Source organism: Halteromyces radiatus (genome assembly GCF_025201355.1).
Source record: "Halteromyces radiatus strain CBS 162.75 chromosome Unknown BX664scaffold_8, whole genome shotgun sequence".
In the NCBI taxonomy this organism is placed as follows: domain Eukaryota; kingdom Fungi; phylum Mucoromycota; class Mucoromycetes; order Mucorales; family Cunninghamellaceae; genus Halteromyces; species Halteromyces radiatus.
The window spans coordinates 556,731-568,331 of NW_026251694.1; the positions used below are offsets into that span (position 1 = coordinate 556,731).

The window sequence follows — 11,601 nt, forward strand, 5'->3', positions numbered from 1 at the left end:
TTTTTCATGATATCTATTTTCTTATATTCTCTATTTGATTATGCGACAATTATATTTTTTTTTCTGTCATTTATTTTCTATCCTTACTATATTTTATTTCCTATTTTTGCGCCATCTTATTCTTTGAATTCCGTCATTTTTTATTGAATAAAGTGTAAACCAAATATTCTATCTAATCACATGAAGAAGGGTATGATAAAAATTTCTTAGTGAAATGATCATTTGTCGTTCTGTCGCAAATGGTAAACCAGTGATTTCAGCATGATGCGAATATCATTGGGCGAGAGCATAGAGCTTGATTTATCCATACTAAAAAGAGTCTTTCCATTGTTGTTCCCAGGGTGATTGAAGATTTGATGTAACAGGTATTCTATGGTACTGATCACCATCACTAAAAAAATAAAAAAGATAATGTCGAATTGGTTGGTTAAAAGATGAAAAGAAGATAGCAGGGAGTCACAAGCAGCCACATACATACATGTTTTACTCATCTGAATTCCTCTCTATTATTAACCCCATGATAATAAAACACACTTACATCCGCAGTCAGCTCCATTGGTTTGTTGAGGTGTTGATGAAGGTATAAATCGTGGTTTCCGTTTGGATCCAAGTAAAGGAGTCATACGTTTGGCAGTTTGTTTAGCATCCTTGATATTGGTAAAGTTTAAACTATCATAGTAATAGAATGAATTTGTAGGCCGAAAATACACTAAAAGTGACCTAAAGAAAAAAAAAAAAGGTATTTCAATTCATTCCTTCATATAACTAAACATTTATATAAAAAGTTCTATTTTTTTTTTATTGTTATTACCAGTGGGTTCCATTGTTTGCTGCTTCTGGTGTACCATTGTTAATAGGTGCAAAAATGACTCGTTTTTCTTCAAAATGAGGAGGTAAGGCACCAATAAGATCAGACGGTTTCCCTTGAGAAATAAAAAGATGAAGAATAGTTGGCTTGTTTAATATTTTGCATAATTTGTATTAAAACTTTCTTTTTTTTTGTTACCTGGGGAATAAGTTAAAAGGTGAGTCATGGTTGGACGTAACAATAATATATCTTTTATATTTCTTGGTATCACTTGTCTTTCTGTATATTCCATATAAAAGGTCATCACATTATCATTCAACCATTGTTGTTCATCAAGTGTTTCAATATCCTATCATTGAAAAAGAGGAGAAGATTAGATTTATTTCTTTTTTTTTTTGGTTTAATGGTCTTACAGCTTCTTCCAACATGATATCATGATAGTGTAAAACAAAATGTCGTTTCCTTTCTGATATCACTTTTTTCAACTTTTCAGGTATATGCATAATATAAAGAAGAGAAAGAAATATGATCCATTGAAAAAAAAAAAAAAATGTATTTAAAAATTTATTGTTGAACCCCGCCAATCACTTGGTCAGGATCACGTAAGAAATCAGGTATCATCATAAAAGAATCATCATTAAACACCAAAAAAAACATGATGATATTTATAAATATTTTTTTTATTATCATATAATAATGCACAAGCTATACTAAATCTATCTTATCCACTAGGTCAGTCTTTTCTTGATATCCTAAAAAGAATAAAACAACAATGGTCAATAAAAAAAAAAGGTTCTTTTTCAAGCTTTCTTTTTTCTAACTGTAATTGTTTTGCTTTTTTTTTCTTTGGGCTCAGTGGTTAATTTATAAGGTAGCTAGGGTTTTTTCATCAGCGCCATAACGGCTAAAGCCAAATGCCAGTATCATCCTTGCAAACCAAAGAAGAAGAAAAAAACAATCACAGTAGTATATATTATTAAAAAAGACTTACCAAATATATCAAATTCTAACACATAGTATCAAATAACAAAGGAAAAGAAACAAGAAAAAAAAGTGGCGGAAAAGATCAACCTTTATAGTTTTTCGGACAAAAAGTGGCAAAAAGAAAAAGAAAAAAAATTTATCGTATCAAAGCCTCAGACAGTCATGCGCTTTCAATCTCCGGATCCATCTCTCGTATATACTTCCTTCCTAGTTTAAAGAGGATGATGATTTCTTAACTAGCATCCAAGGGAGGGAACAAATTTTGTTTTTTTTTTTTTTTATTTCTCGTTCAAAAGTGATCATCATCGTACCAAATTTGGACTGAACATAGATGAAGACATTCTCTTTCATTTGAGTTATAAGAATTTATACCATACGTCCCAAATTATAGAGTAAATTTAAAAACGAAATGTCGATATCATCATTCCTCATTCAATAATGATCATCATCCAATGAAAATACTACCATTAGGTTCCTCTAAAAAAAAAGTAGTTTAATATCATCTAATCCCATTTTATCGCTTATCTTGCCATCTGATCCGCAGCGACCGCGAGAACTTTTTCTTAGTGTTCTTTATATCAAAAAAAAAAAAATCCTGCTATAGTTTGAATCAAATTAAATGCCTGATTGCAATTCATTCTATGATTGTAATGATGATGATCATCATCATCAACATCATCATCATTATCATTATCATCATTCATCATCATCATCATCATCATCATCATCATGATGAAAAAAAAAAAAAAAAAAAAAAAAAAAAAAAAACGCCTCCAAATAGTGCACATATACAAAAAAGGAAAGTTGGTTCACAGAAAAAATCAAACAGCAGGGTTTATTTTGACAGGCATGGTGGAGGGTCAACCGGACAATAAAGCCATGAAGGTTTCATAGACCCGGGTTTAAAAACCTTTATCTTTTTTTTTTTTTTAAAAAAAAAAAAAAAAAAGTGGTATCTATTTTTTCTTTCTTTCTTTGAATTACTGGGTATCATCATCATCAAGTTTCTTAGAATGGATCAACAAAAACCTATGAGTCAACCTTGTAAGTACAATAATTAAAAAAAAAAATGAGGGGAGGGTGATCTTCAAGCATTACCTTTGGTTGCATATAAAAAAAAAAGGGATATAGGTTTGAAAGAGATAAAAAAAAAAAATATTAAACCCGATGATGATGATGATCACCTTTGTAGATGCTCCTGGAGTCCCACCACCTACTTATCAACAACAAGGAGATCGACCAGGACAAACGTATTATCAACCTCCGCCGAATGCAGGTGGTGCTCAACAACAGTATTATCCTCCACATGTTCCACCCAGTAATCTGCAAAGTAGGTTTGTGAATTTTTATAATCCTCCACAAAACAATCGATTAGGGATAAAACGGAAAATTCTCTCTATGTGTTGTTGCATCCTATTGATTGCGGTGATCGTTGGGTTAGCGGCTGGATTAACCACGAGATCATACAGCTCTTACGGTACAAATGGTTCTTCTTACTGGTAATATATGATTTATATTGAATTGGATGTTCACACTAATACCTTTTTATTATTATTATTTCATCTTATTGATAATGATCCTCCTTAGTCGTACCAACAATGATTGTTATAATCAATACGGTATGATTTAGACATTAAAAAAAAAAAAAAGGAGGGAAAACTAAAAAAAAAAAAAAAAAAAAAAAATAGATGCTGATTATGCAGGTTGATGTTAATTTTTTTTTTGTTTTTTTATTTTTTTTTTTCATTTAGGAAGTGGTGTTTATTGTTATAATGGTTATTGCAGTCGTTGAAGGGATTAGTAGTTACCATCATCCTCTTTTCCCTTAGGATGTTCTTTTTTCATGCGATAAACAAACTCCGTCTACATCAAGTGTTTTGAGTTACCTCCTTTTTAGGAAGCTTGCACACATACATACAAACAATCTTTTTTTTTTTCTCTTTTTCTCTCTCTCTCTCTTTTTTTTTTTCTATGCTACAACAACGAATGTGTACCTTATTTATTTTTTTTTTCTTTGATGTTTTATCCACATGGAAATTCCTTATGCAAAGCAAATAGTAAACAAAAACATTATTTTTTTTTTGTTACAACATGTCACTGTAATATAGATCATCCTAATAATAAAAAAAAAAGGTTCCTTTCATCTGAATCAATCATCCCATACTTATTTATTTTTTCTTCATCTCCCAGTCTGTCTAATAAAAGATCATAAATGGTGTAATCGGATAAAAGAACGTGCATTGTTTTGTTTTGGTTTTATATGAATGGACTCCCAAAATTACACAATAGTTTTATGGAAAACTCCCTTTTTTTTATTGATAAAAGAACAAGGAACAAGAAAGAGAAATAGGGACAATATCATCATTGTAGTAAAATAAAAGGAGGGTTTTGATATATTGATATTTGAAAACGCACAGACTTTCTCTATAAGCCTTCTCATAAGAAAGTGAATATACCTTCTTTTTAAAGTTGGACTGAGTTTAAACAAAATGGAATATATAAAATGCAAAGCCTTTCTTTTTTTTTTTCTTTCCTTCTTTACTTTTCTCTTTTATTTAAAAAAAAAAAAAACTAATACTTAATCAAATATGAAATATATCAACAATAATACCAACATGATGATGAATAATTATGAAGAAGACAATGATATTCTATCCTATTACTTCCATCAAGATGATTATGAACGACGTCCTTCTTCATCATCATACTCGTCAACATCATCAACATCAACAACAAGACGAACATCATCACAGTTTGGAACTTTAAGACAATCATTAAGGTTATCATCTTTATTCAGTCGACGAAGATCATCTTCATTCACACGATTCTCTTTGCCTGCCTTATCACCTTCAAGTTCTACAAGTACAGTTGTATATGATGAACCAATGTCTCCCAAACAAATGGAAATTGAACAATTGATCTTGGATTATCCTGAAAGAACCGTTCGGCTTAGCGTCACTCCCGATTTTGCCATTTGATTAAGGTCCCTTGTTATTCATTTATCATCACTATCACCACTATTATTTTTTAGATATACCGTATTATTCATCTTCTCCTATTCTCATATTCTTTTTTTTTTTAATATCTCCTGCCTTCATGTTAATATTTGTTTTGTTTTGTATATAATAAAGTTATTCATTTTTTTTTCAATTATTGTGCATATAATGGAGAAAAAAAAAAGGGGGAACATCAATAGGCTTTCTTTTTTTTTTTTTTTTTTTTTTTTTTTTTACAAACAATCATCTGTCCTATATTTTACTTACTTTTTTGTTATCTCCTTCCCTTTAAGTACTTGTGTAGGTTGTATGTGTTTTAAGGGAAATTGCAGCACTATTAGAATCAAGAACTTGTAACAAAAGAGACCCTTAATTTTACTTTTCTCCTATTACCAATAGTAAGATTTATGTCTCCCTTTCCTTCCCTTTCCCTTTTTGTAGTACAACAGTTTGAAAGGGTTCCCTTTTTGTCCCAAAAAAAGAAAAGGAAACAAGTTACGAAGCCAACTTCAAAAATAACAATAATACAAGTCCAACTTCTTTTTTTATTTTTCATTCAAATAATACTAACTATGATCTATTCTATGATATATCTAACTTACACTTCCCCTATCCTAAAAATCTATCTACCCATATATATATATATATAGAAAGACGTTCCCTTCCAACAGGTTTTCTTCACACCAGCAACCGATTTTTGAGTCTTCTCCCTGAAGTATTCAAAAAAGAAGAAGTCCATGTTAAATATACTATTGTTAAGTTCATTCAGTCCAAACCAGTAGTTATTCACGTTTTTTTTCTTAAATAGATAAAGATAAAGCATCTTACCAGTTGTCAAGACCACTTCAAAAGAAAGTTCAATAAAGTCATCACTATCATAGTTGAATAATATATCAGAATGAATACAAAAGTTGTATTAGTAGAGAAAGAATGATGTTTCTTATCAGTATATACAGTCAAACGTGGGAAGTTTTCATAAGAGATGCGTATTCAAGTGTTTTTTTTTTTTAAAGAAGATTGCATAAAAAAAAAGATAAGCATAAGAGTCAAAAAAAAAAAAAAAATCAGCTTGTCATTCTCATAAGACAAGAGTAAAAAAAAAAAAAAATCGTGACTGGGACTGAATTTTTTTTTTTTTTTTTTGAGCAATGAGCTGTCGATTTTCTTTTTTCTTGTCTCAGAGTGCAACTTAGTCTTCTCATTGTTTCTTTATCAAAAACCGTTTCTGTATTGCTTTTCTGTTATTTGGTAAGCTGTCCTTTTTTTTTAACATAACAAAACGATCTAGTACTTTTTTCTACTAAAGTCTTACTTAATATTTTTTTTATCTAATGTTTGCTTTTCGATTTAATCAATAGTTCATTCATCAAACAGATAAACATACAACAGTAAACAACAACAATAACAACAAATATATATACATCTATATTATACAATGTCGATGCAAGACAGTGATGATGAACCCAGTCTTTATCAACAACAACGACAACAACGTTTAAATCAACACCACGAAGATGAAGAAAACTCGGACGAAGAAGGGGAAGACTTAGGGTATGGCCTTCCAGACGAAGAAGACGATGATGACGATGAAGAAGAGGAAGAAGAAGAGGAAGATGAAGAAGAAGCTAGAAAGGTAAAACAACAGAAGAAGAAGAAGAAGAAAGATATCATATTATGCTGCTGATATCCATTTTTAATCAGTATCAACGAAAAGAACGAATAAACTTACCATGAATATTATTACTTTTATATTTTTATATAGGTTGCTGATGGCTTTATTGTTGATGATGAAGAAGAAGAACAAGATGCCGATACCAAAGTTGCCGCTCGACGAAAGAAAAAGAGACGTATTGAAGATTGTAAGTTTAGACTATACTATTTTTTTTATTACTATCGATACTCATAGCTTCTGTATTATAGACGATGAAGAACTGGATGAAGAAGATCTGGAACTCCTTGAAGAAAACACAGGCATAAAATTGGGAAGGTCATCTGGAGTAAGTAATATAACAGAAAAATCTGCAGTATCAAATATCATACTCAAATATCATCATTACTGTTTTATAGCCTCAATTGAAACGATTGAAAAGGGGTCGTGAAGATACTGAACGCATGTCCTCCAAAATCACAAGCGGTGTTGAGAATATCTTTTCTGATGAAGAAGAAGAGGAAGAACAAGGTTTACTTTCTACTGGTGGCAATAATCGTTATGGTCAAGATGAAGAAGAACAATATAATGAACCGGTATATCGACACAGAGATGCTTATGACGATATGGGCGATTTTATTGCTGATGAAGATGAAGATGATTTGGATCAAGTATTGGGTGAGCGTCATTTTGGTCAACGTGATGATGGTGCTGCTACTGGTTATTATGATGATCATGGTCATACGCAACCTGGAAAAGGCATTATGGATATGTTACCTGAAGGCATCAGTGAAGAGTAAGTCAAGCATTATTTTAAAACAAGAATAGATAGGATGGGTGTGCTCATATTTTGGTTGTTGTCTTTTCTTTTCTTTTAGTGTTTTGGTGGATATGTATGATATTTTCGGAGATGGTGGTGATTACGAATATGCTTTATATCCTGAAGACGTAAGTAAAAAAAAAAAAAAAAAAAAAAAAGGAAAAGGAAAGGAAAGGTCATTTAATATTTTATTATTATATGTAATTATTTCATAGCAATTGGACATGGAAAATGAACAGCGTGAGCCTCAGTTAGCAGATATCTTTGAACCAAGTGAACTTGCTGAACGAATGTTGACAGAAGAAGATGATAAAATTCGAAACATCGATGTACCAGAACGATTACAAATGCGATATGAAGGACTGTCGAAAAAGTTTGTGGAATCAACACCTGAAGAAATCCAACAAGAAGGTATTTGGGTTGCAAAACAATTGGCTGGACTTCGTGGATTGGAACCAGTACCTGAAAAATTCCAAACAGCGGTAACATATGTGGTTGGCTTCTTTGCACGGGAACTTTTAGAAGTACCTCATATCAAGGATCATCGAAGAGACTTCTTTACCGAGGTTAACAAGGTCACTGGTGCTACTACGGAAATATTGACGGAAGATGATCTTTGGGAAATATATGATTTAGATTTCAAGTATCATAGTTTTATGGAACGCAAGAAAACCTTACATGACTTTTTAACTAAATACAATATTGATGATGCCTATGTCCGTGATGCTGAATCAAAGGTGGAAAAAATGGAAGAAGTCAATGATGTTTTGGATCTTGTCAACCTCAAATTCAGTGAAGTCATCAACAAAGTACAAGCTCAAAATAAAGGTCCCAAACGTCCTCTTAGCAAATCCTTATATGATACAATGAATAAGACAATGGTTGTCAATGTCTTACCTGTAAGTATTTTAATTTTCAAATAACTTACCTTATTCTATCTTATATGACTCTTTTTTTTTTTTTTTTTTTGTCATCATTAGTTGTTTGGTATTACTGCAAAAGAATTTGGTGCCAATTATTTGGAAAAAAATCGACGTTATTATCCTGAAGATAGTTTGGTGGATCCTATGGTTGAGGGTGAAGCCAATGTGGATGATACTTTTACCGATGGTACCAAGGTACTTAAAGCTGCAAGAACCGTTTTGGCCCAAGAAATGGCATTCGATCCTCAAGTCCGTAAGGCAATCCGAAGAGATTGGGAAGAAAAAGCTGTGGTAATAGTCAAACCGACCGACAAAGGATTCAATGTCATTGATGATTTACACCCTCTACATCGATTCAAATATTTGCGAAACAAACCTATTGGAACATTCAAGAATGGCGACTTTTTGGAGCTACTCAAAGGTGAATCGGACGGTCTCTTAATATTACAAGTGACAATTGCCAATTATGAATCATGGCTTGCTGGAATTACTGAATACTACTTGTCTGATGGGTACAGCGAATCAGTGGAACAATGGAATTTACAACGAAAGGAAGTATTGGAACAATGTCTTAGGGATTATTTAGTGCCATTGATGGACAAGTATATTCGTGAAAAGTTACGTGTGGAGTCTCAAGAATCTGTTTGCAAGCAAGCCTCTAAAAACCTCCTCGCCAAAATCAATGTAGGACCTTATCGTGGCCCTGATACTGACCGTCACCGAAATAGTCTTCCTCGTGTTATTGCTGTTTCTCATGGTAATGGTGATCTCAAGTCTCCAACAATGGCTGTCATGCTTAATCAACGTGGTAAAGTGCTGGATCAAATTCAAGTACCTCATTTGAAGGATGGACGCTATGTCTCCCAATTAGATCAATTCATCCGATCACGTAAACCCCATGTTGTTGGTGTGGCAGGTTACAATGCTGAAACTAGACGTCTTATCAAACATTTACAAGGTATGATTAGCGAAATCAATCAAACAAGGGAAAGTGGAACTGGTCCTATCGATCTAGTAGTAGTGGATGATGAAGCAGCTCGATTATACAAGAACTCTAAACGTGCTCGAGATGAATTCCCAGATTATCCTGAAGTGATGCGTTACTGTATTGCACTGGCTCGCCGACTGCAAAATCCTGTCTATGAATATACTGGCTTGGGTCGTGATCTATTGGCCATTCGCTTCCATCCATCTCAACATCTGGTACCCGATGATGTTCTCTTATTTTACTTGGAACGCTCACTTATTACTGTTGTGAATGATTTGGGTGTTGATATCAATGCTGCTATTCATTCACCTTATATTGCTGCCTCTTTACAATACGTTTGTGGTTTTGGTCCAAGAAAAGCTCAAAGTATTTTGAAAAGAATTGAAGCCATTGTAAGTGTATAATAAAAATGAGAGAAGAAAAAAAAGAATCAGTTAGTATGGTGTTTGACCTTTTTTTTTTTTTTTTTTGTAGGGTGAACTCGATGCAAGATCTTCTCTCGTATTACACAAATTGACTGCTACCAATACATTTATTAATTGTGCAAGCTATTTGCGTATTCGGGACATAGATGGTGCGGATATTTTGGACGATACACGAATTCATCCTCAAGATTATGAACTAGCACGCAAAATGGCAGGTGATGCACTTGAAATTGATGAAGATGAAATGGATGATTATGATTCCAAAGTAGCAATTGTGACTCGTGTGATTAAAGAATACCCTGAAAAACTTAACGATTTGATTTTGGATGATTATGCGGTGGTACTACGACAACAATATAATGCTCCTAAGCGGCAAATTTTGGAACATATCAAGTTAGAATTACAAGGCCCTTATCATGACAGACGACAACGTTATTCACGCCCAAGTATGGATGAAACTTTTTCGATGGTAACAGGAGAAACTCGAGATACTTTACGGGAAGGTTTTATTGTTCCTACCAAGGTGGTATCATTACGTGGTCGTGTGGCAAATTGTGTATTGGACTCTGGCTTGGAAGGCATTATCTATCTTGACAATGTATCTGATGATCGTGTGATGAATGTAGGGGATGTGCTTACTGTGGGTCAAACACTCAATTGCAAGGTACTTCGGATCGATAGGGAAAAATTCATGGTGGAACTTAGCTCTAAGGCTTCAGATACAAAACCCCAAAGTGATTTGGATATACGACGATCTCGGGAAGATGAATATTATGACAAAATTGGCGAAAAGACATTTGTGGACCGCAAAAAACAACAACAACAAAAGAAGGCACGAAGTAACCGAGTTATCAACCATCCTCTTTTCCGACCTTTCAGTCATAGTGAAGCAGAACAATATCTAGAAACACGACAACCCGGTGATTTGGTGATTCGACCGTCTTCTCGTGGTAATAGTCATATGGCGATTACATGGAAAGTGGCTGAAGATGTCTATCAACATATTGATGTTACTGAAGAAAAACCAAACGCATATAGTGCTCCTACTCATTTAACAATTGGCAAATTGATATTTGAAGATTTGGATGAACTGATTGTTACATATGTGGAAGCCATTGCTCACAAGGTGGATGAGTTAATGGTCCATCCCAAATTCCAAGCCGGTGGATCGCAAGCTTTAAGTAAATTAAATACATATATAGGAAATAAAAAAAAATGCATGAGAGAATTTACTTTCTTTTATATTATATAGGTGATTATTTGGATTCGACAACAAGAGCTAATCCCAAAATGTCTGCTTATGGATTTTGTTTGAACGAAAAGGCTGGTTATTTTGATCTTGGCTTCAAATTGAATCAAAAATCAAACTTGTCTCGATGGGTAAAAAAAAAAAAAAAAAAAAAAAAAAAAAAAAAAAAAAAAAAAAAAAAAAAAAAAAAAAAAAAAAAAAACCTCCTCTTGTAGAAACTTATTATACTCACTACTTTATTCTATCTATTTTAATTTTGTTTCAGGTCATCAAAGTTTTACCTGATGGATATCGTTTACGGGACACCAATTACCCCAACGTTGATGATTTGATCAATGGGTTCAAGCGATTACAAGCTTCAGAGGCACGAAAACGAAAAGGAATGCAACAGAAACAACAACAGCAACAACAACAACAACAACAAGTTCACTATCATCATCAACCGCATCATCCAGAGCAATTAGCGCATCATCATCATCATCATCCACAACAGCAAGTTTATCCTCCTCCACATCATCATCATCAACAACAACATCCTTACCCCCCTTACCCATCTTATCCACCACAATCACATCATCATCATCATCCTCCTCCTCCTCAACACCAACAACAACATCCTCAATATGCTCAGCGTCATCATCATTGAATATGATAGTTCTTTAGTATTTTTTTTTATTTTTTTTTTTGTCCCAATATAATAATAAAAATTGTCCGTAAACTGGCAAATCATTTAAATATCCGCTTGTAGTTTTTTTTTCCT

At 33.0% G+C, this 11,601-nt stretch overlaps 3 protein-coding genes across 3 annotated transcripts; 2 read left to right on the top strand and 1 right to left on the bottom strand.

The window, feature by feature from the left end:
* Nucleotides 1-119: 119 nt before the first annotated feature.
* BX664DRAFT_340533 (uncharacterized protein) lies at nt 120-1,312 on the bottom strand (the record flags this gene model as incomplete). Its single annotated transcript, XM_051546842.1, has 5 exons — nt 120-391; nt 539-720; nt 812-923; nt 1,007-1,157; nt 1,222-1,312. Coding segments are annotated over 5 exons (709 nt in total), but the record flags the coding sequence as incomplete, so codon positions are not given.
* A 1,423-nt stretch (nt 1,313-2,735) lies between these two features.
* BX664DRAFT_388473 (uncharacterized protein) lies at nt 2,736-3,714 on the top strand. Its single transcript, XM_051549477.1, has 4 exons — nt 2,736-2,836; nt 2,985-3,291; nt 3,380-3,411; nt 3,544-3,714. Exons 1-4 carry the CDS (start codon nt 2,806-2,808, stop codon nt 3,582-3,584), a joined length of 411 nt encoding a protein of 136 aa, XP_051397044.1. The 5' UTR covers nt 2,736-2,805; the 3' UTR covers nt 3,585-3,714.
* Nucleotides 3,715-5,979: 2,265 nt separating this feature from the next.
* Nucleotides 5,980-11,487, top strand: BX664DRAFT_302257 (SH2 domain-containing protein; the record flags this gene model as incomplete). Its single annotated transcript, XM_051542422.1, has 11 exons — nt 5,980-6,036; nt 6,147-6,421; nt 6,551-6,647; nt 6,709-6,785; nt 6,856-7,232; nt 7,315-7,384; nt 7,472-8,155; nt 8,237-9,559; nt 9,642-10,773; nt 10,845-10,972; nt 11,107-11,487. Exons 2-11 carry the CDS (start codon nt 6,224-6,226, stop codon nt 11,485-11,487), a joined length of 4,467 nt encoding a protein of 1,488 aa, XP_051397045.1. The 5' UTR covers nt 5,980-6,036; nt 6,147-6,223.
* Between the last annotated feature and the right edge of the window lie 114 nt (nt 11,488-11,601).

Bases quoted from the DNA above. Each gene is read 5' to 3' on its own strand.
- BX664DRAFT_388473 (XM_051549477.1), top strand. From the start codon at position 2,806: ATGGATCAACAAAAACCTATGAGTCAACCTT. The intron at 2,837-2,984 runs GTAAGTACAATA...TCACCTTTGTAG, and splicing joins AAAACCTATGAGTCAACCTT to ATGCTCCTGGAGTCCCACCA. The intron at 3,412-3,543 runs GTATGATTTAGA...TTTTTCATTTAG, and splicing joins TGATTGTTATAATCAATACG to GAAGTGGTGTTTATTGTTAT.